The following is a 25,815-nucleotide window of genomic DNA, read 5'->3' on the forward strand; positions in this document are numbered from 1 at the left end:
CTATGATGATTTATACATGTTATGAAATTTATTTTTGGTGCCAATCTAGCTTACAAAGTGCTGGCTACTGGCTCAGAGATTAAAGCGTCTGCCTGCAACATGGGAGACCCAGGTTCAATCCCTGGGTCAGGAAGATCCCCTGGAGAAGGCAGTGGCAACCCACTCCAGTACTCTTGCCTGGAGAATCCCATGGAGGGAGGAGCCTGGTAGGCTACCATCCATGGGGTCGCAGAGTTGGACACCACTGAGCAACTTCACTTTCACTTTCACTAGTTTATGTACTTAAATATGTTACCTTTTACTCTCCTATGTGCATAGTATTTAATCTCCATTTTTAAGTGAAGAAAATTGCACATACTTAGGCAGCTAAGATGTAGTTTAAACCCAATTCTGCCAAACTTCTACAGGCATACGCTTAACCCCTAGGCTATACTACTTGATGTGGCATAAAACCCACTTGATTAGATTTTAAGAAATAGTTTTTCAAGTTCAACCTCTTTTCATTGTTAAAGCACAAATATTGATACTATCCTCTCATCTGCCTAATTTGTAGCTTTGCTTTGAGTATTTAGAATTTCTCTCAATGTATGTGAAGGAGATTTTAAAAATATCAGATCAGATCAGATCAGTCGCTCAGTCGTGTCTGACTATTTGTGACCCCATGAATCGCAGCACGCCAGGCCTCCCTGTCCATCACCAACTCCCGGAGTTCACTCAGACTCACGTCCATTGAGTCAGTGATGCCATCCAGCCATCTCATCCTCTGTCGTCCCCTTCTCCTGCCCCCAATCCCTCCCAGCATCAGAGTCTTTTCCAATGAGTCAACTCTTCGCATGAGGTGGCCAAAGTACTGGAGTTTCACCTTTAGCATCATTCCTTCCAAAGAACACCCAGGGCTGATCTCCTTCAGAATGGACTGGTTGGATCTCCTTGCAGTCCAAGGGACTCTCAAGAGTCTTCTCCAACACCACAGTTCAAAATCATCAGTTCTTCGGCGCTCAGCCTTCTTCACAGTCCAACTCTCACATCCATACATGACCACAGGAAAAACCATAGCCTTGACTAGACAAACATTTGTTGGCAAAGTAATGTCTCTGCTTTTGAATATGCTATCTAGGTTGATCATAACTTTCCTTCCAAGGAGTAAGCGTCTTTTAATTTCATGGCTGCAGTCACCATCTGCAGTGATTTTGGAGCCCAGAAAAATAAAGTCTGACACTGTTTCCACTGTTTCCCTATCTATTTCCCATGAAGTGACGGGACCGGATGCCATGATCTTCGTTTTCTGAATGTTGAGCTTTAAGCCCACTTTTTCACTCTCCACTTTCACTTTCATCAAGAGGCTTTTTAGTTCCTCTTCACTTTCTGCCATAAGGGTGGTGTCATCTGCATATCTGAGGTTATTGATATCGACCATCATAAATAGGTAATTTACTACTAATATAGTTAATCTCATTTAATGAAAAATAATGAGAAACGAGTAGCACCCAGCAACCCTCTGTCACCTCCCAGGTATTTTTACAGTTGCTTTGCATAGACAGGCTCCTGTTAAATATGTCTTCACCTAAAGTGAAAATTCAGGGCACTGTGTCAGATCTCTGGAGGGGACCGTTTGGTGGCCATGGGAACTTTATGGCACACCTCAAATCATGCTGCACAGGGGGTCACCACATACTCAGCCTTTGCATACAGCTGGCCCTGCTGAGAATCAAGGGCCCCTATTTAGAACAGCTCACTGTAGGGAGATTCACGCTCATGGAAATAATTAATGGTGGCAATGATCCTTATAATGGCACCTGATGCCCTGCTGCGAAGAAAGATAAACCAGCCTTCACCATAAAGAACTTACAAATTATACTGAGCAAACATGTTAACAGCTATTAAGAGTCCTAATCAGAGCTGTTAAACAAACAATTAAGAGATGTCATATAAAATACACCCATTTAGGAATAGCAGCTACATGTTTGGAGTTTTAAAAGGAACCATTTACCTTTGAGATAGAGATAAAGCCCTCAGTGCAGGTTAGGGAAGAACAAGGCACCTTTCTGAGCAAATCCATTTTCTGAGCATCAAATCCCATGGACTTACTACATCAGAAAACTACTCTTGTGTTTTCACATATAACATTATTGTAAGTAGAGCTTTAAACGGCCAAAATATTGCAGTCTGATAATAAAAAGCAGGAAATTATTTGTCTGGAAGAAATTTACTTTGCAGAAGTCATTTCTAAGATAAGAAGAGATTCATCCCCACCAGTGCTTAAATCTTTGTTATTCTAAGTGTAGTCGGCAACCTTAGCACCACCTGGAAGCTTGTCACAAAGGCAGAAACTTGGAACTCACTCCAAACCTACAGAAACAGAATTTACAATTTAATAAGACCCTCTGATAATATGTGTGTGTGTGTGTGTGTGTGTATATATATATATATATATTATTTTTCAAAGATAGCAATCTAAAAGCTTCTATTATCAGAAATTCGTTCAGAAAATTAATGTTTAATCTTATGGGGAAAAAAGTTAAATTATTTTCAGGAAGTATATTATAGTGTGACAGTTGCTTTATGATGAAACATGTCTGAAGTGGTCCCCTCTGACCCTGATGGTGGCGTCCAGGGCTTCCAGCATAGCACCCCATCCCAGTCATGTTAAGTCACCAGCTGGTAGTCTCTCCTCCCTCTTCAAGTCCTATGTCCTCCTCACCTGCTCAATGCAGCTCCCAATTATGTAAGCACAGTAGAATAAAGAGCATACAAGAGGGTGGGAAAAAGAGGAAGTCTTTTTAGTCTTTAGCACCATATGATCTTCCGTAGTTAAAATACACAAGTCACTCCGATCACTCTGGCACCACTTGGTTGAGTCCACTCTATACAAATTGTGGATTAAGGGAAGTAGTGGCTTCTGTATCTCCTCACCAGGAAAGTTAGGGAGGACTAAGACTAAACCTGACTATTCATGCATTGCGAAGTGGCGAGAGTCCATTTTAGAGTCCCTTCCGCAGCAGGTTTTCACAGCAGTCGGGAACATCCTATATATTACATGACATGATGTGATTTTCAAAATCTGATCTCTTATGTTCATATGGGTAAATGTTTTAAGACTATAGTAAAAGTGTACCCATTAGCATATACTACAAAAAAAAATAGAATCTCACAGGGAACAAAGAAGATTAAGTAAAGTGTCAGTTGACTTTTACAGTTTAAAAAAAATCCTGTGAAGGAGATTATAATGATGTTCTTTATCATTGTTCTGAAAAGAAAACAACTCTAAGAAAGTTATAACAGGCCTAATTAATGCTTAAATTGTTCTTCCTGAGAAACAGGTTTTCTATGTGATATAAATGGACTTCCTAGAAAATATTCTTGTCTGTATTTAGTTATTCAATGTTCTTTCCTACATGGTGGTAACATACAGCCCTTCACAATAGGAAATGAAAGGTTTTTATTTCTGCTTTTGGTTTTGGCTTGTTGTTTTTACTCATACTATACAAGTAAGAAGTAAAACATGAAGACATTGACAATTTTTATCTACTAGTATCAGTTTTTCAAAACAATAGTTATATTTGGGTTGAAGATAATTGACCATTTAAAATATATATGCATGGTTTTGGTTCATGGAAAAAATAATTTTCATTATATGAAAAGAGTTTTTCTGCTGTGAATGTCTACACCTAAGTCACCTTAGCCTGCATGGTCATGAATTATGTAGTATAATCTACTTTCCAACCATGTGGCCTGCCTGAGACAAGTCAGTTAATGTCTCTGCATCTCACTTGCCTCATCTGTAAAATAGGGCTAAAAATTAAACCTACCTCTTAGTGTTATTTTGAGGACTTCATGATATAATACATTAAAAAGTGTTGAACAGAGTATGTGGCCCATCATAAGAGCCTACCTCATGTTATATATTGCATTGTTTTATTCTTACCACATCATCATTCAACAAAGTTTGACAGAAATTTAATATACAGAAGCCATTCTGTTTTATTCTGAAATATAAAATGGCCACATTCCCTTAAAACATAGCCATTTTCATCCTTATAAAAATTGTACACAAAATTCTCCTACTTATACCACTAGCTCTGCTCTTTTTCTTACATGAGCCAAACTTCTCATCAGATCATTCCATCTTCATATCTTCAGTTCCTCAATCCTCATCCAGTCCTCAATTCATCATAACACGCTTCTGCCCTATTGCAGAAATTATCCACCATAAATGCTAATGTCTTTTGATTGATAAATTTAATGATACCTCTTCACCTCTGATATTATTGACCCTTCATGCAGCATTTGACATCCTGGGCAATGCTGTCTTATGTCTCTTCTGAGTGTCCTTCATTGTCTTCCTTAAGCCTTCATTTTAAATGCTTCTATTCCCAGAATCCCACATTTGGCCTTTTTATATGTACATAGTGAAATGACTACCACTCTTTGCTGAGAACCGCTAGGTATACATTCTTCTTGCCCTTTCTCTGTTTCTATCTATTTCCCATTCCCTATTCTAGAGCCTCTCAGTATGTTTTCAGTAAATTTTCTCAACCAGCCTAGCAACAGCTAAGTATTTGGTGGTGTGCTAGGCATGAGGATTGTAATGAAATATATTAATTAAACACCCAGAAGGCTTTAAGAGACCTTGAAATAGAATATGGTTTATCTTTCTATTTTCAGGTATTTCCTCATCTACATTCACATATGACATGAGTTTTCATTGTTGTTGTTGTTATTCAGTCGCTAAGTAGTATATGATTCTTTGCAACCCCATGAACTGCAGCATGCCAGCCTTCTCTGTCCATCACTATCTCCCTGAGTTTGCTCAAACTCATGTCCATTGAGTCCGTGATACCATCCAACCATCTCATCCTCATCGCCCCCTTCTCCTCTTGGCCTCAATTTCTCATCATCGGGGTCTTTTCCAATGAGTCAGCTCTTTGCATCAGGTGGCCAGAAGTATTGGAGCTTCTTTATTGGCTGCTATCCCCAGGCACTATGATATATGCTAAGAATCTAACATCTGGAAAGATAGGCTAGAAATAAGTTTTGCTTTGCTTACTTTTGTTTGGATGGTTGTTTCTTTGGATTGATTTGAAATATGGTTGTGGAGAGTCATTGAATTCTAGGTGATAAATTTTCTGTTTAAGTGATGGTGGGCCATATGGATGAAGTTCTACCAGCAGTTGTAAATGAGTTTCTGGAGTCTATGTGTAGTATAAAAATTGGAGAATTATCTTTGTAAGTAATCAATCTGAAAGTGTTTCTCTAAGTCCACTGAATTCCAGCTCTAACTCAAATCCTAACAGACTCTCAAATATGTTGTTTTTAGAAGGATCCTAATTTCTCAGATACAGCCTTCCTTAACTCTAGAATTAAATCTCTATTTTCTAACAAATGGTCATGCAAAAAAAAAAAATCTCTCCTGCATATGCAGTCATTAAACGTATCTCTATTAAGAGCAGAATAAGTGACATACTCTGTGCTAGTCACTGGGGATAATATGTTGTCCAATATAAATATAGGTTCTTCCCTCTTAAAACTTCAGTCTATCGGGGAAGGGAGCTGTCAATCAAATAATCTTGCAAAAGTTAGAAGTCAAAACTGTATGAGTTAAGGAGGCTTTAACCTATAGCTCCATATATGGAGCTCCTAGAGGCCTCCATATATGGAGCTCCTAGAGGCCTCCTTGAAGAAGTAATATTTCCCATGAGACTGAAGCTGGGGGGTTGGTCAGCCATGTGTAAAAGGCAAAGGCCTTCCAGGCAGCAAGGTCTTACGAGGTCTCAAGGCAAAGAAACAATGTGGAAAATCTGAGGAAAAGAGGAAAGACCTGGATGATTGGAGCATAGTGAATACAAAGAAGAACAACAATATATGAGGCTGAAGAGGTAGGCATTGGTACCTGAGGGCTGAGTTAACTGATGAGAGCACTCCAGCCCAGCATGACCACCTTCAAACAAGGTACATGACCAGCCCGGACATGTACCTCCAAGCAGTACATCTTAACAGAGAGCAAATGAGAGATTAAATGTCCATTCTTAGGTTGTGCTGAATTTAACTCCTTGGAAATTCTACCTATTGGACCTAATTTTTTACAGCCATACTGACTATACATGACCTACAGTAAACTACACATATTTAAGGGTTTCCCTGGTGGCTTAGATGGTAAAGAATCTGCCTGCAATGCAGGATACTTGGGTGCAATCTCTGGATTGGAAAGATCTCCTGGATAAGGGAATGGAAACCAATCCAGTATTCTTGCCTGGAGAATTCCATGGACAGGGGAGCCTGGAGGGCTACAGTCCATGGGGTTGCAAAGTCAGACACAACTGAGCAACTAACACTTTACACGTATTTAAAGTATACAGTCTGATGTTTTGAAATATGTATATACCTGTGAGACTGTCCCCACATCAAGTTGATGAAAGTATCCATAGTCCCTGAAAGTTTCCCTGTGCCCCTTGGCAGTTTTTCCTTCCCTAACACTCCCATCCCCTGCAGGCAATGACTGACATGTCCTGCTTAGACCAGTGCCTGGCATTTAAAGTAAATTGTGTTGACTGTCTGAAAAGTGAGTCTGTTTGGAGAATTAGCTCTTGGTTTGACTGAAGCTGGTACTCCAATCCTTTGGCCACCTGATGTGAAGAACTGACTCATTTGAAAAGACCCTAATTCTGGGAAAGGTTGAAGGCCGGAGGAGAAGGGGACAACAGAGGATGAGATGGTTGGATGGCATCATCAATTCAATGGACATGAGTTTGAGTAAACTCTGGGAGTTGGTGATGGACAGAGAGGCCTGGTGTGCTGCAGTCCATGGGGTCGCAAAGAGTCTGATAGGACTGAGCAACTGAACTGACTGAACTGAACTGACATTCTGTTGGTTGCTCTACCTTTTCTAGGTATGCAGTGCTATTCAAAATCAGGATTTCACTGTCATCCAAGACTACTGCACTGGCCTCAAAGCCTTGCTTTATCTGAAAAGCATTGAAGAACTACAGGACTGGGATGGGCAGAGTCCAGCCACGAGGAGTCACCAGAAAGGGAAACCAGTCCCTTGTATTGCTGAACTTGTGGGAAAGGTACGTGGTCACCTCTCTTGGGTTGTCCTTGAGGACTCTGGCTTTTTCATTTTCCATTTCGGGTCTTGTTTGCCCTCCCACTGTCCTACTAACAGGGGAAACACAGATGCCCCATTGGATGTGACTGCATAGTAGAATCGTTCTGAAGGAGCCTTGATTACAACTATATGACAGGTCTCTGAGCTACATTTTTATGAAACCTGTATAACACAAGGTCACATAAAGGAAAAAGATTGAAGTTTATAGTATAAAATGCCTCCAAATTCTTGCTTACTATGGTGATGACTGGCATTCTTTCCAGTGGGAGGGTGGAGATTTCTTTATTCTTTAACCAGCTCTGGAAATTATAACATTACCTTTCTATTTTCAGACAATCAAATCACTGGAGCCCTGAATAATATGATGAAGTTTTTAAAATTAAAATCTAATCAGTATCTTTTGTAACTGCTTCTGCTATGTGTGTGGTTAAATCTGGGCTCAAAAGGTTATGTCCCAACTTTCTCTCTAACTGCTATTTTCAGAGAAATATACACTACATTTACATTTTGTATAATACAGTGATTTTAGCAAATCTTTTCTGAAACAACATTCAGTATTTTGCCTTTGTATTTCCTTTGTATTATTCTAAATAGACAACCATTGTCAGAAGACGTTTCTTGAGTCCTGAATGAGGGGAGGAAAAAAATTATAATTCTTAGTCTTTTCAGCTTGTCACTACATCAATAATTAACTTTAAAAAAAGAGAGGCAAGTATAAAAAGATTCTTTAAGGAAGCATTTAATAATTCAAATGAATCTTAACTTGAAACAGGTCACATGAAAAAGAATGGAAAACAAAAACCCTGGGTTCTGTGCTTTCGATGGCATGGTTAGGGACTCAGAAAGAATAAGAGAAACATCATATAATGATTTACATTTGACTAGTTTTAATTGGAAATATCACTATTCTTCTCTGAACAGATAGCCAAAAATAAGAGCTTCTTATAGATTAATGTGTATGAATGACTGCAAGTCCAGTGATCAAAAATAAAAGGGAGGGGGGATAAAATCTTGCTGGTTTCCAGGAAAATATCGTGATGAATGACTCCATGAATGGCAATCAAACAGAAAGGCTGGGTGACATTAATATTTATAATATTATAATTAGCAAGACTGTGCCTAAGCAGTATTATTAGTGTAACTAATCATATTACTATAAACTGAGTCTGAAAGTATTTAGACAGTGAGTGTTCATGCCTTTATCAATGACCATCAATATCCCAAGGTTGTTCATAACTAAAAAAAATTTACAAATAACTTTACGCTCATGCAATGTAAACATATCCAGTTAATTGTTTCTGACATGATGGTTTTGATAGTTTATGACCATCTATACAAGCATTGTCTCAAATGTATGCAGTCATCGTGAGAGCTGAAATGGAAAAGGCTGCATTGCACTGAGTCATTTTGTCTCTAAAGGACTTCCACACTCATTTCAAAACTTACATATTCAAATAAAAGATAGGTAATGATGGAGACACTTGTGTCAATAACATAAGTGGAAACTGATTTTCAGATAGTTTGAATCTAGGTTTAGACTTCATTTTGGTAAGCCCAGCCTTCATCAAAATTGTAAGCGTAATTTCCAGTATTATCATTTGTTTAAAAAAAAAAAGGAAGATCTTGTCTATGTGATTGTATTACTAATTCATTTCTCAGCACTAAGTTGAGGAACAAGCAGATGGTCTGGTAAATAGATCTATGCCCCAGAGTCTCTGGTGAGGGCTGACATGACTCAAACAATAGGTGACTATCTCCTTTAGGTTAATATTCCTAATAGTGAATCAAAGCACTCTGGGTCCACAGTACAGGTGGCTTCCTAGCTGTTCTTTCCTGGTGTGTGTATGTGTGTGTATCTTTGACAGTAATTCATATTATATTCTCATTAGCTAAAGAGTAGGATGCTGCTTCTTACCATGTTTTCATGCTATAGGGAAACAAGAGAAGATGCATACGCTTTTAAAAAGGCCCACTAGAAATAGCTGGCTTCTTTAGACAGGAAAAAAATTTGTTTGGAAAGTATAATTGTTACTCTACTTAATCTTTCACTCAGAGGTCAGGCTAGAATAAATTAGAGTAGAAATTTAGAAGAAACCAATTACAGTGCAGTGTTTGAAGATGGAGGAAAATGAGACTTGAGCCATGGAAACAAGGATTTGGCCAAATTAGTCATGTTATCTTTCAAGTAATTAGTATATTTAATATATTCTCCCTAATGCATGCCTCACGTATTAATTGATTAAACTTCCCAAGCAATGTTTCTTCATGTGACTTTGGAAGAGCAAGAAGTCAGGCATTTATAGTTTGCTCTGGTCTTATGGTGCAAGTTGTATAAATTTGTGCCTGCAAGCATGAGAGTAGATTCCATAGGAAGGGCAGTCATAGCTCTTCTACACCACAAAGCTGTTACCTTGAACTCATGGTGCTTGAATACCATGTGGCATGCGTCTGACAGTATAGATTCCCCGGCTCCACTCCTAGAGATCCCGATTTAACTGGTCAAAGGTGCGTCCAAGAATCTGCATTTTAACATCCTGATTCTGATGGAAGAACACAAAGATCCATGTTGCCAAGAGGGATGAAGTGAATAGCAACTGAATACAGTCAGAGACTTGAGAAGATAGTGATGGACACAACATAGCTTCTTTTGTGGGAGAAAGCTGGTAAGAAATGATTTTGAGCTGAAAGAGAAATGGCATAGAGAATAGGGAGAGGAAATCCAGAGAAGCAGCACACTGGGTTCTGAATGACCAGTGGTTGAACATGCCCATTGAGGAACCAGGGAGTTAGTTCAGCTGTTGGATCAAAAACACGTAAGCAAGAATTGTAAGGCAGAGACAGTTGTCAAAGGCATGACATCCAGAGTCCATGCCTGACTTCTTGCTCTTCCAAAGTCACATGAAGAAACATTGCTTGGGAAGTTTAATCAATTAATACGTGAGGCATGCATTAGGGAGAATATATTAAATATACTAATTACTTGAAAGATAACATGACTAATTTGGCCAAATCCTTGTTTCCTTTCCTCCACAGTCAGCAATGAGGATGTCTGTGAGGATTAGGAAGTTGAGACTATTCACAGTATCATCAAAAACAGAGGGGCATCTGTAGCCACACCCTTTTATTTTATACTCAGTTACCTTACTCCCCTCTTTACCTGGCAAAAACCTGGCAGCTCAATAAAAGTGAAATGTTTGCTTGCTGTATGTGGGACAGTGGTTACTGGCAGAGTTCAGAGTAAGCCTGTGGGGTTTCTATGAGGCTTCGTCACTTACTAGCTAAGCAACTCCGGTGAGTTAATTAATCTCTCTAAATCTGTGTCTTAAACTATAAAATGAGGATTAACCACAAGTCCACATCCTCTCATTAACAATTCTGAAACCCAAAAAACTCGGTAACCAAATGTTTTACATAACTCATTTGGCAGCAAACCTGGCCTGAACTGATATGAGGCTATTTATAATCTTTATTTATTCCTCTTCGAGTGAACATTTGCATGTTTACTGCAGAGAGACTAATGTGTTTGAGTCCAGGCTGCCACTCCGCATCTTGCTGGAGGTATTAGGTATAATGTAGTAAATGTACCATTTTTCTTTCCTAAAGTCCAAAAAAGTTTCTGAATTTTGAAATACGATTCGCCTTAAGTATTTTAGATAAAGAGTTGTGAAGAATACTTAAATGAAAATGTAACTGCGATTATATCTTTATCCACAAATTCTTCTTTAGAGTTGGAGGCGAAGTATATATTTTAGTGACATTAGAAAATAAAATGCTAATATTTGGCATTTTAAGGTGTGAAAATAAGAATTATGTTGAGATTATTTGCTTGAGAAACATGGAAAAAATAGCATGCTAAAAGAAAAAAACAAAATTTTACAATCAGAAAGCATGGAAGGAAATGACTGCGCTTTTCTGTGCTTAGGATAAAAGCAGAACTCCTAAGCAAGAGCCCTTGAGAGAAAACAACACAGGACAACACAGCTGATTGCTTGGGGTCTGTGCGCATTTTCACCTGCTCTTCTTTACATCTGGAGTCTTTCCAGTTCACTAAAGAGTAATTAAAGCATCCTCTTCTCTTTGAGTTATTCTCTGACCTCTCTGACCAGGGTTAATTTCTCCTTTTCTTCTTCCGTCTGAGTTGCAACCAGTATCACACAGCATTTGAATGTCTGCATCTCTGATTCTTCTGCCAGACAGTCTTCCCCTTTGTATCCCAATTCCTGGGTACTCAGTAAGGGCTTAATAAATGATGTTTGAATAAGTAAATGAATGAATAAATAAATGCTGTAAGAAAACATCTAAGTGGTAGAACTAACAGTCAATATTTACCATGCCATCATTTCCCCCATTACATCAAAAATGAAAAAAGAAAAATAGTAACTTTGAACTTAAAAGTCTTTTATGGTGTATGAGTCTAGTAAAATGAGATGGAAAGAAGCCAGAGTGAAAAGAATGAGGTATGCAACTGAGCGACCTTGATTCCTTCTAGAATTGGCAAAATGTAGCTAGAGTATAAGCTTCTTGAGGGTCTAGACCACACTGTGTGCCACTGCCTGACCTAATGTTCATCCTGTAGGAGCAACAGCATGGTAGCTGAATTGCTGAATGATATATTAAACACTCTTTTATTTTTTTAAATCTTAAATGTGTTATCTATCTTAAATGTCACTTCTTTTGTGAAGTCATCTATGACTGTCTTCCTCTCCCTGTAGGAAAATTGAGTCACTTTTTTGATAGCTCAGTTGGTAAAGAATCTGCCTGCAATGGAAGAGACCCCGGTTCGATTCCTGGGTTGGGAAGATTCCCTGGAGAAGGGATAGGGTACCCACTCCAGTTTTCTTGGGCTTCCCTTGTGGCTCAGCTGGTAAAGAATCTGCCTGCAATGCGAGATGCCTGGGTTCGATCCCTGCGTTGGAGAAGGGGAGGGCTACCCACTCCAGTATTCTGGCCTGGAGAATTCCAGGGACTGTATAGTCCATGGGGTCGCAAAGAGACACAACTGAGTGACTTTCACTTTCACTTTTCTCCTCCAGCCCTTTGTTCATATAACCAGTATTACAGTTATTAGATGATCTTCTAGTTATATTACTTCTTGTCCATCACTGAGCTCATTATGAGCTTCTTGAAAACAGAGATCATGTCTCATTTATATTTGAATTTTCAAGCACCTTGCACAAGGCTCCATGTTTATAGAATTAAGTTGCACAGACTATCTGTGGTGTCCTTCTTTAGAAGAAAAAAAGAAAGCCAGTTTATAATTAAAATTCCAGCCAGGCCCTTTCAAGAATAGCAAGCATTTTAGAAGAAAACAGTAAACGTGCCAAATTACTTTCAGTAGGTATTAAAATATGATGAAATACCTATCAGTGATATTAATAAGTGAACATAATGTGTACTCATTAAAAAGCTTTCATTGGGATAAAATCAGAAACACTGTCTGGTGCCTGTATAGTGATTCATAATACAAGGTTTTATTTTGATGATAAAAACCAAAATTTGTGCATCTATATGGCCAGATGCATCATTCTCGTGTTTTTAAAATCAAAAGGAATATGATTTTATAAACTACTGCTATCTAGTTGTGGTGCTTTGTATGTAGATGTCTATCTATTTACTTGTCTCTGGTATGTTTTTCAATACAGGGAACAACGAAGCATCTACAAGGAATATATAATGTCATAAGCATGACTATCACAAAAGTCCTCATAGTAACAGTGGTATCTCCTGTTTACTAAAAACTTTAAAAGTCTTATGTCTTCATGCTATTTATTTTTTTGTGCTTTTCATTTTTCCAAATTGAAGTTTAGTTTACATAAAAATGGACAGATCTTAAACCATTTGATGAGTTTTGGCCAACAATACACCAATAAAATCCTTGCATCTATCAAGATACACAACACTGCCAACACCTCTTGGATTCCCTTCTACATTTGCCAAGTCATTATCTCTCTGTCTTTCCTACCACCAGAAGCAAACACTAATTTCCATCAACATAGGTTAGTTTGCTCATATTCTTTAGCTTGATACAACTGGAATTCCATAATGTATGCTTTTTTCTGTGTGGTTATTCTCACTCAATACAGTGTTTCAGAGATTCATCCATGTTTGGGGGGCTGTAAAGCAATTAATTTTTATTGGTAAATAATATTTTATTGTATAAATATACCACAATTTGAGTATGCATTCAAATCAACATTTGGGCTATGTTCACTTCCCCAATATTATAAATATATCTGAAATAGGCATTCAGGCATAAATGGTTTTGTGAATACAAATTTTTACTTCTCTTGAGTAAAATCCAGGCATGTAATATCTAAATCATAAGGTAATGTGTATGCTTTATAAGAAACCTACAAACAGATTTCCAAAGTGATTGCAGCATTTTACACTCCTACAACTGCAGATGGGTGTTTTGGTTTTTCCACATTCCAGCCAACATTTAGTATTCTCTTTCTTTTCCATTTTAGACATTTTAGTGTATGTACATGAGTACCATACTGTAATATTAATTTTCATTGCCCTGAAAATTCATTATGTTCACCACTTCTTTGTGTTCTTTTTACACATCCATATATCTTCTTCTCTGAAGAGTCTATTCAGTTCTTTCCCCTACTTAAAAATTGGTTTGATTTTTTAATTAAATTTTAGGAATTCTATATATGTTCTAGATACAAGTCCTTAGAGGCAGAGAAAGCATTTGACAAAATCCAGCAACTATTCATCATAAAAACCTAAGCAATCTAGTGGAAGGAAACTTTCAATCTGATAAAGCATGTATAAAAATTCTATAGTTCATATTATATGTAATGGTGAAAAAAAATCAACTTCCCCTAAGATCAAGAACTAGGCATAAATGTCTACACTCACTACTTATATCCAACATTATACTCGAGGTCCTAACTACTGCAATAAGGACTCAAAAAGAAGTAAACGGTATCTAAATTGGAAACAAAAACTATGAAGACTGTCTTAATTTGCAGGTAGTAATGTTGTGTACATAAAACTTGTAAAGCACCTGTAAACACTATTGTTGTTCTTATTCAGTCAATAAGTTGTGTCCAACTCTTTGAGATCCTATGGGCTGCAGCACACCAGGCTTTCCTATTCTGCACTATCTCCCGAAGTTTGCTCAAATTCATGTCTTGAATCAGTGATGCTATCTAACCATCTTAACCTGTACTGCTCCCTTCTCCTTTTGACGTCAGTTTTCCCCAGCATCAGAATCTTTTCCAAAGGGTCAGCTCTTTGCAATAGGTGGCCAAAGTATTGAAACTTCAGCATCAGTCCTTTCAATGAATATTCAGGATAGATTTCCTTTAGATTGACTTATTGGAACTCCTCGCTCTCTGAGACTCTCTCAAGAGTCTTCTCCTGCACCACAATTCAAAAGAATTCTTCCTGATGTAGCCTTCTTTATGGTTCAGCTCTCACATCCATACAGGATTACTGGAAAAAATATATCTTTGACTATATGGACCTTTGTTAGCAAAGTGATGTTTCTGCTGTTTAATATGCTATCTATGTTTGTCATTGCTTTTCTTTCCAAGGAGCCAGAGTCTTTTAATTTCATGGCTGCAGTCACTGTCCACAATGATTTTGGAGCCCAAGAAAATAAGATCTGTCACTGCTTCCACTTTTTCCCCTTCTGTTTGCCATAAAGTGATGAGACCAGATGCCAAGATCTTAGTTTTTTGCATGTTGAGTTTTAAGCCAGCTTTTTCACTCTCCTCTTTCACCTTGATCAAGAGGTTCTTTAGTTTCTCTTCACTTTCTGCTATTAGAATGATATCATTTGCATATCCGAGATTGTTGATATTTCTCCCAGCAATCTTGATTTCAGTTTGTGATTCATCCAGGCTATCATTTCGCATGATGTACTCTGCATAGAAATTAAATAAGCAGGGTGACGGTCTATAGCCTTGACATACTCCTTTCCCAATTTTGAACCAGTTCTTTGTTCCATGTCTAGTTCCAACTGTTGCTTCTTGAAACCACATACACAGGTTTCTCAGGAGGCAGGTAAGGCAGTATTCCCATATCTTTAAGAATTTTCCACAGTTTGTTTTGATCCTCATAGTCAAAGGCTTTAGCATAGTCAATGAAGAAGAAGTAGATGTTTTTCTGGAACTCTCTTGCTTTCTCTGTGATCCAAGGAATCTTGGCAATTTGGTCTCTGGTTCCTCTGCCTTTTCCAAAACCAGCCTCTACATCTGGAAGTTTCAATTCACATACTGCTGAAGTCTAGTTTGAAGGATTTTGAGCATAGCCTTGCTAGTGTGTGAAACGCATACAGTTGTACAGTAGCTTGAACAATTTTTGGCTCTGCCCTTCTTTGGGATTGGAATGAAAAACTAACCTTTTCCAGTCCCATGGCCACTGCTGAGTTTTCCAAATTTGCTGACATATTGAATGTAGTACTTTAACAGCATCATCATTTAGAATTTTAAATAGCTTTCAGCTAGAATTCCATCACCTCCACTTGCTTTGTTCATAGTAATGCTTCCTAATACCCACTTGACTTCACACTCCAGAATGTCTGGATCTAGGTAAGTGATCACACCATCATTGTTATCCGTGTCATTGAGACCCTTTTTGTATAGTTCTTCTGGGTGTTCTTGCCACCTCTTCTTAATCCCTTCTGCTTCTGTTGAGTCCTTACTCTCTTTGTCATTTATCATGCCCATCCTTGCATGAAATATACCCTGATATCTTGTTTTTTTTGAAGAGATCTCTAGTCTTTCCCATTCTATTGTTTTCTTTTATTTCTTTGCATTGTTCATTTAAGAAGGACTTCTTATTTCTCCTTTCTATTCTCTGGAACTAAAAATCAAATGAACTTAGCAGAGTTTCACAAGATAAAGACAATATACAAAAGTCAATTGTATTTTTATATATACAATCCAAAAATTAAATTTTAAAATGCCATTTACAATAGCATTCAAAATCTACAAAATACTTAGGAACAAATTAAAATTTGTGCAGTAACCACCCACTGAAAACTACAAATTACAAAACTATAAAGAGTTGCTGAGAAAAATGAAGAAATATCAATAGAGAGATATTCTAAGATGCAATTCTCTTCAAATTGATCTGTAGATATACAACAATCCCAATCAAAATCCTAGAACATGTTTTTGTAAAAGTTGACAAACTGATTCTAAAATTTACATTGGATTTCAAAGGTCCAACAGTACCCAAAAGAATCTTGAAAAAGAACATACTTAGAAGATTTGATCTATCTGTCTTCAAGATTTTCTATAAATCTGGAGTAGTCAAGCAAGTCTGTTTTAGTGTCAGGATAGACAAATAGATCAATGGAACAGATAGAAAGTCTAGAATTAAACCCACACATATACACTCAATTGATTTTTGACAAAGACATCAAAACAATACAATGGAGAAAGGTGAGACTTTTCGATAAATGGAGCTGGAATTAATGGATAACCATATATAGATATAGATATATAGATATTTAATGAACCTTCATATTAACCTCACACAGGACACAATAAGTATATCACAGATATAAAAGTAAAAACAATACTATATAATTTTTAAGGAAAATGTAAGTAAATATCCTTTGGGATAAGAAAATTTTTTTATTTAAGATACAAAAACATACTAGAAAAAATTGATAGTCGCACTTCATCAAAATTAACTTCTGTTCATCAAAAGGCAAGTTAAGGAAATGAAAATTTAAATCACAGAATTGGAGAAACTATCCATAATACTTGTATCACACAAAGAACGTGTGGCCAGAATATATATATAATACTTTATTAAAGTAAACTGAAATTATTTGAAACAATTTAATCTTATCAACAAGTATATGGAAACTTAAAATAAAAATCCATGGTGAGAGACGTGCCTGTGGGCTGTTGCATCAATCAGTTCAGTTCAGTTCCGTTGCTCACTAGTGTCCTACTCTTTGCGATCCCATGGACTGCAGCACACCAGGCCACCTTGTCCATCACCAACTCCTGGAGCTTACTCAAACACATCCATTGAATCGGTGTTACCATCCAACAGTCTCATCCTCTGTAGTCCCCTTCTCCTCCTGCCTTTACTATTTCCAGCATCAGGGTCTTTTCAAATGAGTCAGCTCTTTGTATCAGGTGGAGTTTCAGCTTCAACATCAGTCCTTCCAATGAATATTCAGGACTGATTTCCTTTAGGATGGACTGGTTGGATCTCCTTGCAGTCCAAGGGACTCTCAAGAGCTTTTTCCAACTCCACAATTCAAAAGCATCAATTCTTCGTTGCTCAACTTTCTTTATAGTCCAATTCTCACATCCGTACATGACTACAGGAAAAACCATAGCCTTGACTAGACGGACCTTTTTTGGCAAAGTAATGTCTCTGCTTTTTAATATGCTAACTAGGTTGGTCATAACTTTCCTTCCAAGGAGTAAACGTCTTTTAATTTCATGGCTGCGGTTACCATATGCAGTGATTTTGGAGTTCAAAAAAATAAAGTCTGCCACTGTTTCCCCATCTATTTGCCATGAAGTGATGGGACCCAATGCCGTGATCTCAGTCTTCTGAATGTTGAGCTTTAAGCCAACTTTTTCTCTCTCTACTTTCACTTTCATCAAGAGGCACTTCAGTTCTTCTTCACTTTCCGCCATAAGGTGTCATCTGCATATCTGAGCTTATTGATATTTCTCCCAGCAATCTTGATTCCAGCTTGGGCTTCATCGATTAAGCATTTCTCATGAAGTACTCTGCATACAAGTTAAATAAGCAGGGCGACAATATATCTTTGACGTACTCATTTTCCTATGTGGAACCAATCTGTTGTTCCATGTCCAGTTCTAACTATTGCCTCCTGACCTGCACTCAAATTTTTCAAGAGGCAGGTCAGGTGGTCTAGTATTCCCATCTCTTGAAGAATTTTCCACAATTTATTGTGATCCACACAGTCAAAGACTTTGGCATAGTCAATAAAGAAAAAAATAGATGTTTTCTGGAACTCGATTGCTTTTTCAATGATCCAGCAGATGTTGGCAATTTGGTCTCTGGTTCCTCTGCCTTTTCTAAAACCAGCTTGAACATCTGGAAGTTCATGGTTCATGTATTGTTGGAGCCTGCCTTGGAGAATTTTGAGCATAACTTTACTAGTGTGTGAGATGAATGCAATTGTGTGGTAGTTTAAGCATTCTTTGGCATTGCCTTTCTTTGGAACTGGAAGGAAAACTGACCTTTTCCAGTCCTGTGGCCACTGCTGAGTTTTCCAAATTTGCTGGCATATTGAGTGCAGCACTTTCACAGCATCGCTGTTAGGATTTAAATAGCTCAACTGGAATTCCATCACCTCCACTAGCTTTGTTTGTAATGATGTTTCCTAAATACTTTGGTCACCTCATGTGAAGAGTTGACTCATTGGAAAAGACCCTAATGCTGGGAGGGATTGGGAGCAGGAGGAGAAGGGGACGACAGAGGATGAGATGGCTGGATGGCATCACCAACTCTATTGACATGAGTTTGAGTGAGCTCTGAGAGTTGGTGATGGACAGGGAGGCCTGGCGTGCTGTGATTCGTGGGGTTGCAAACTGAACTGAACTGAACTGAACTGAAGGCCCACTTGACTTCGCATTCCAGGATGTCGGACTCTAGGTGAGTGATCATACCATCATGATTATCTAGGTCATGAAGATCTTTTTTGTACAGTTCTTCTGTGCATTCTTGCCACCTCTTCTTAATATCTTCTGCTTCTGTTAGATCTATACCATTACTGTCCTTTACTGAGCCCATCTTTGCATGAAATGTTCCCTTGGTATCTCTAATCTTCTCAAAGATCTCTAGTCTTTCCCATTCTATTGTTTTCCTCTATTTCTTTGCACTGATCACTGAGGAAGGCTTTCTTATCTCTCCTTGCTATTCTTTGTAACTTTGCATTCACATGGGTATATATTTCCTTTTCTCTTTTGCTTTTTGCTTCTCTTCTGCTTTTTGCTTCTCTTCTTTTCACAGCTATTTGTAAGGCCTCCTCAGACAGCCATTTTGCCTTTTTGCATTTCTTTTTCTTGGGAATGGTCTCGACCCCTCTCTCCTATACAATATCACGAATCTCCATCCATAGTTCTTCAGGCACTCTCTCTATCAGATCTAATCCCTTAAATCTATTTCTCACTTCCACTGTATAATTGTAAGGGATTTTCTTTAGGTCATACCTGTTAGTCTAGTGGTTTTCCTTACTTTCTTCAAGTCTGAATTTGGCCATAGGGAGTTCATGATCTGAGCCACAGTCAGATCGTGTTCTTGTTTTTGCTGACCGTATAGAGCTTCTCCATCTTTGCCTGCAAAGAATATAATCCATCTGATTTCAGTATTGACCATCTGGTGATGTCCATGTGTAGAGTCTTCTCTTGTGTTGTTGGAAGAGGGTGTTTGCTTTCTCCAGTGCGTTCTCTTGGCAAAACTGTTAGCCTTTGCCCTGCTTCATTTTGTACTCCAAGGCCAAATTTGCCTGTTACTCCAGGTATTTCTTGACTTCCTACTTTTGCATTCCAGTCCCCTGTAATGAAAAGGATATCTTTTTTGAGTGTTAATTCTAGAAGATCTTGTAGGTCTTCATAGCACCATTGAGCTTCAGCTTCTTCAGCATTAATTGTTGGGGTATAGACTTGGATCACTGTGATATTGCATGGTTTGCTGTGGAAATGAACCGAGATCATTCTGTCATTTTTGAGATTGCCTCCAGGTACTGCATTTCAGACTCTTTTGTTGACTATGATGGCTACTCCATTTCTTCTGAGGGATTCCTGCCCACCGTAGTAGATATAATGGTCATCTGAGTTAAATTCACCCATTCCAGTCCATTTTAGTTTGCTGATTCCTAGAATGCCAATGTTCACTCTTGCCATCTCCTGTTTGACCACTTCCAATTTGCCTTGATTCGTGGACCTAACATTCAAAGTTCCTATACAATATTGCTCATTACATCATTGGACCTTGCTTCTATCACCAGTCCCATCCACAACTGGGTGTTGTTTTTGCTTTGGCACCATCTCTTCATTCTTTCTGGAGTTATTTCTCCACTGATCTCCAGTAGCATATTGGGAACCTACCAACCTGGGGCATTCATCTTTCAGTGTCCTACCTTTTTGCCTTTTCATACTGTTCGTGGGGTTCTCAAGGCAAGAATACTGAAGGAGTTTCCGATTCCCTCGCCAGTGGACCATGTTTTGTCAGAACTCTCCACCATGACCTGTCTGTCTTTGATGGCCCTACAAGGCATGGCTCATAGTTTCACTGAGTTAGACAAGGCTCTGGTCCATGTGTTTAAGATTGGTTACTTTTCTGTGATTGTGGTTTTCTGTTTGCCTTCTGATGGAGAAGGATATGAGGCTTATGGAAGCTTCCTGTTGGGAGAGACTGACTGAGGGGGAAACTGGGTCTTGTTTCCATGCTCCATGATAACATGTTTTTGCTAGTTTCTTGAATGATCACTTGCAAAGCTAACCAAGAAAAGAGAGTACAAAGAAGATAAAGGTCATTTGTTTTCAAGTTCATCTTATGGCCTTGTATTTCTTGTCCATGTTTTCTTCTCTCATTACAGCTTTGTCCCTGCAGTTATTTGTGTGCGTGTATGGGAAGGGAGGAGTTACGTTATATTGTTAGAGAAGTTCCAAATAGCATGTTACATTACTTTCAGTTACTTGGGTAATGATGGAATTAGAAAGCAATATTATTGAGGTCACTTTCTATGACTGGTTATATGAGGCTAAATATTTTTTATTGTTTTAGTTCACTTCATAGGACATGGCAAAAAAAAATTGGTTCCTAGAAATTCAGACTTTCCAAAATTAGTAAATCAGTCTACCTCATTGTTATTGTGTCAACTTGTTTACATCTCTAAATATCATCAGATGGTTTGAGTAGTATCTTAGGTAGAACACTGAACTGCCAAGTACCCTTGAAGAATAGGGCAACCACCTGTTATAAATGGTGATTATTCCTACTTAGAAGCAAAAACTGTTGGGTAAGTTTTGATAGTCCTTGATAGTCTTGTAGTCCTGAGTGTCTCATCGTCTCATGAATGTGTACGGATCCCACAGTGAAGTCAGCGCACTACTGTGGTAAAAGGAGCACAGTGTTTGGAGTCCGGCAGGTCTGAGTTTGAATCCTGGTTCAGTGTCTTACTGCTGGATGAACTGGGGCCAGCCACATGAATGCTGCAGTTCTCCTTTCCTAGAATGACATATTTAGACAATGATACTGATTTTGTATGTGCTTTGTGTTTTGTGAGGACTAGAAATCATATGTGTGATGTGTATAGCATATAGCAGACATTTGATGTGCAGCAATGGCAGTTATTGTTATAATTAATTCTAACATAGCTAGCTAGCTAGATAGGGGGTAATTTGAATATGATATATTTGTATCCAAAATATATGTATAATCTTAGGGTAAATATGAACATTTGAGTGATGCTTTATGAATTGATTTATCCTAGATTTTGCATAGATTTTCCAGCTGGTATTCATAGATTATTTTTATACATTCTCTTGGCCTTCTATTGATAACATGCTCTTATTAGGTTCATTTGAACTGGTTAAAAGCTGGCAACTTTGTCCTTTGAAGCACTCCCTTTCCTACCCATATAAAAAAGTTCCTGAACAAATCAGTGTTTGCTTTCCAGGTAAAATGGAAAGGAACGTGAAGTGAATGAAAGTATTAGTTGATCAGTCATGTCTGATTCTTTGCGACCCCATGAACTGTAGCCCACCAGGCTCCCCTGTCCACGGGATTCTCCAGGCAGAAATACTGGAGTGGGTTTCCATTTCCTTCTCCAGGGGATATTCCCAACCCAGGAATTAAACTCAGGTCTCCCGCTTTGCAGGCAGACTATTTACCATCTAAGCTACCAGGGAAGCCCAAAATGGAGATAAATTTGTTAATTGGGGGTTTGGGCAGTAAATTGGTTTGAATGGTTCATCACTGGTCCTAAAATAGGTAGAAAGGAGGGGCCTACTTTTGCCCTCTATTTTGACAGAGTAACTGTCAGAATATGAAGTGAACCATTAGGAGAGGGGCTGGTAGAAGTTTCTCATTTTATGGGAAAAGATAGTATTGCAGTGCTTATAACCAGAATAGCTCTTCCCCTATAAATCTCCCCGTGTTTTCTCCCATCTCTGGGATGGGAGGGTTCATTTCACAAGGGAACTCTGATCACTTTGTAGAAATTACTGGGAGCACTTTGTAGAGGAGTGCTAAGCCCAGCTCAAAGCTAAGTCCAGCAGAGGTATGTAACTGAATGGAAATGCCTACATGGGCCCTGACACAGAACAAGATGTTTCAGGACATGGCTTTTCACTTCCCAGAATGTGGAGCTTGGTTTAGGAATTTGGGCAACCATGAGCTCCTGTGTTTGTAAACATTGCACCCTTGTTGTGGTCTACCATGGTAGGCCTGAAATAAAATATAAACCATATAACATTTTTACTGCTCCCAGAACTCCATCATGCTTTTAAAAAGTATAATTCCCTATTTTTTCTCACTCATTAAATTGATATCTAATTGCCAAGTACAAATGAAATTATTCTCTTTGTCACTTTCATGAAAGTAAGTGGTTATTCCTCATACTTCATCAAATATACTACTTTAATCAGAATGCATCTCATTAATATTAATTATATACTTAGAACTTGTGCAAAAGTGCTTTTCATCTTCAACACAAGTTACCCACATTCATTTTGATGGTACTTTTAAGCCAGGAAAAAAGATTAGGATTTCTCTTGTTCTGGGTGGGGACTGAGGATTTGTAAAGAAACCATTACTATAAGCATGTAAGACAAAATTTGAATTCAAGTACTATCCTTGAACTCATTCCCTCTTCCCACTCCTAAGAACTCTACAAAATCAGTGAACATTTATTGCAAACCAGTTAGCTTTGTTCCTAATTTTATGGAATATCCTAATTTTATGGAATAAAGCAAAATATCTCTCTGTAACTCTGAGCTGTGCCCCTGAGAGTCTCCCTGAGGAAAAAAAAAAAAAAACAGGTATTTGTTATATGTCTGTTTGAGCTCTTCTGTCCACTTGAATAAAGGGAGTATATTAGATAAAAGATATATTTTTCTGATATTAAGGGAGTCAAAGGAGTCAGTTTGATAATGCCAAGAGCAAACAGAAATTCTAGTTATATTCAGCTTTATACCAAGTTGTCTTAATCTAAGATTTGAGAAAACAAATTAAATATCTGCTCTTTGAAATTCAAAAGAGGGATCCGATTTACCTTCTCCCAGAAAATCAAACAAGACACACCATAGTACTTTGCTTTTGTATTTTATTTTTCATTTTGATTTTGTATTTTTTACCTGTGAAATTTCATGCATTGTGACTGCCATTGAATAGTGTTACTAAAACCCTGGATGTTCAGGAAGGATAGGTGAAGATATCTTCAATTGTACTGAATAACTGGCAATCAATCTCTCAATTAACTAAATCCATTTAGATATCCAGATGAAGTATCTATCTCTTTTCCTCTTCTCTTCAGAAACCTGACAAGTTTGTTTGGTTGCCCATGTTGATCTAATTAATCACTTCATTTCTAAATTTCCTGTCCATTTAATGCTGTATAGACATTGGAAAGCAATCTTATTAGTGTCTAAAATCCATGGCCTATACTAGTCTGTGCTTCACGGCCACCAGTGACCCTTAGAAATGTGTTTGAGAGGAAGTGACTGCAACCTGCTCAGAGAACATGACTCATGCTACGTAGAGAATCCTTTGATTCTTGGAGCCTTTGATTTACAGCTTCAGGCTCTGTCTGTGAAGTAGTCTCATAGACCTAGAAGCACCCTGAAGCCTCACTCCCAGCTCCTCACACCATGCTGGCCCATCTGCTGTGGATTTTTTCTGGATAATCATGTCAAGACTGTGCTTCTTGAACTTCTGTTGCCTTTTCTCTTTAAATCACTTTTCTGGTCTTTCCTGCATTATCAGTTTTATCCTATTTCATCTCAAACTGGAGAAGCTTCTCTAGATCCTCTGCTGGCAGTTATTCTCTGCATGTGCCCATTCCAACTGAGCTGTAAATCGTACCCATCATCTCAGGGCTATCAAGGTGGTTACCTTTTGGAGCCTAAATGTTACCCAGTGTTGCTAAGTATCTCTTTATATTTAATGTAGGTCTTAAGTGAAGGTAATGAAAGTAAACATGTGGCACTTGGGATAATCCAGGCCTCCTAAGAATTCTTCTAAGACTACTGTATACAGTCTTCACTGAGATATATAACAAGCATGCAAGCTGATTTCTCCTCTGTTCATGCCTACAGAGTTTGTGGTCAGCATTGGTAGTGCTCACTAGCATTTCAGAGTTCTGTAGGAGAAGAAAACCTCTTTGCCTCTTAAATGTTCTGTATGACCAGGTGACATGCTTTTGTCACTGCCACGTGAGTGAGATGTGGCGTGTGATTCGGAGGGGAAGCCTTTCACAGAGGGTGCTCAGGTCTCTAAATTACCTGTCCTATGCCACAGCAAACTCTGAAGACTCAAGTTGAGAAAGTGCAGCATAAAATGGATGGCCTAGATTGCTGAGTTGCTACATTGAAGATATCCAGAGATACAACAGACTTTTTTTTAATGAGTGAGAAATCAGCTTTTATTGTATTAAGTCACTGACATTTCGAGTTTATTATTACCAGCCAGTGAGGATTAATATAGAATTGCAAATAACCTGTAGCTGTTGCCAGAGGATTGATAGCTCTGTAGCCCTTTGAAAAATTATAAAACAGAAGAGCTTTTCTTTAATGACCTTCCCTTTTCTTTCTGCACCTCTTTCCACATGCTGGCAGCTAGTACCATAATGCAATTTCCCATTACATCACCCTACCCTGGGTCTGATCTCTTAGTAAAATGCCTGAAGATACTAGATAGACATTTATTCCAAACCACACAGCAACGATAATTATTCCTGCCCTGTACCTGGTTATAAATAAATTACTATGAAGAGATCCAACCATTGGCCTAATCCAGCTGAGGAAATTGAGCAGAATGTATGCCTTTCACAGAGCTTCTTTCTTGTTAGTAGTAAGGCCTTGGGCAACTTACATACTTGGTCTTAGCCACCATTTCCTCATCGAAAAACTTGGGATAACAGTAGGCATTCCATAGGATTATTGAGAAAAATAAATAATATTTTCTGAATTTTTTTCTTCCTTTCAGAGTTGAGATTCCAGAAAACATTGCCTCTACTCACTCTTTCATTCTTTACTTGCTTTTTGGTCTCTGATGCATTTAAATTAGATTTCTGTCTATCGCCACCCCCCAAAATCACTAAAACTACTCTTGTGAGGGTTGCATGATATAATGATCACCAAATCCAATCATTTCCCAGTCTTGTCTTCACCACATCTTGTCACATTCCATAGTCAACCACTTCTTCCTATTTGAAATGTCTCCTTTGATTTTTGAACACACTTTTCTACTTGTTTCTCCCTTCCCTTTTATCAAGCAAACAATTGTTAGCACCTAGTATGTGCCAAGCATTATAATGTTGTCTTCCTTAAAAGGTTCACAGACTAGTATGGAAATCAGGCAATTAAAGAGTTATTTATATAATATGGTATGACGATGACAGTGATATAGAGAAATGCACAGGATAGCAGAGGTATCGAGGAGTTTGAGGGTGTTTCCCAAAGTAATCTGAAATGAAGGTCTAGTAAATATCGGAAGAATACCCTAGGCTAAGGCAGAAAGTCTGC

At 38.1% G+C, this 25,815-nt stretch overlaps 1 protein-coding gene across 1 annotated transcript in view; it reads left to right on the plus strand.

The window, feature by feature from the left end:
* DPYD (dihydropyrimidine dehydrogenase) overlaps positions 1-25,815 on the plus strand; it is a 945,375-nt gene that overhangs the window by 790,359 nt on the left and 129,201 nt on the right. The window contains exon 20 of the mRNA XM_025289449.3: positions 6,888-7,067. Within this exon, the coding sequence (XP_025145234.1) occupies positions 6,888-7,067 (180 nt within the window). The remainder of the gene's footprint in view (positions 1-6,887; positions 7,068-25,815) is intronic.

Source organism: Bubalus bubalis, chromosome 6 (genome assembly GCF_019923935.1).
Source record: "Bubalus bubalis isolate 160015118507 breed Murrah chromosome 6, NDDB_SH_1, whole genome shotgun sequence".
Taxonomy (NCBI): domain Eukaryota; kingdom Metazoa; phylum Chordata; class Mammalia; order Artiodactyla; family Bovidae; genus Bubalus; species Bubalus bubalis.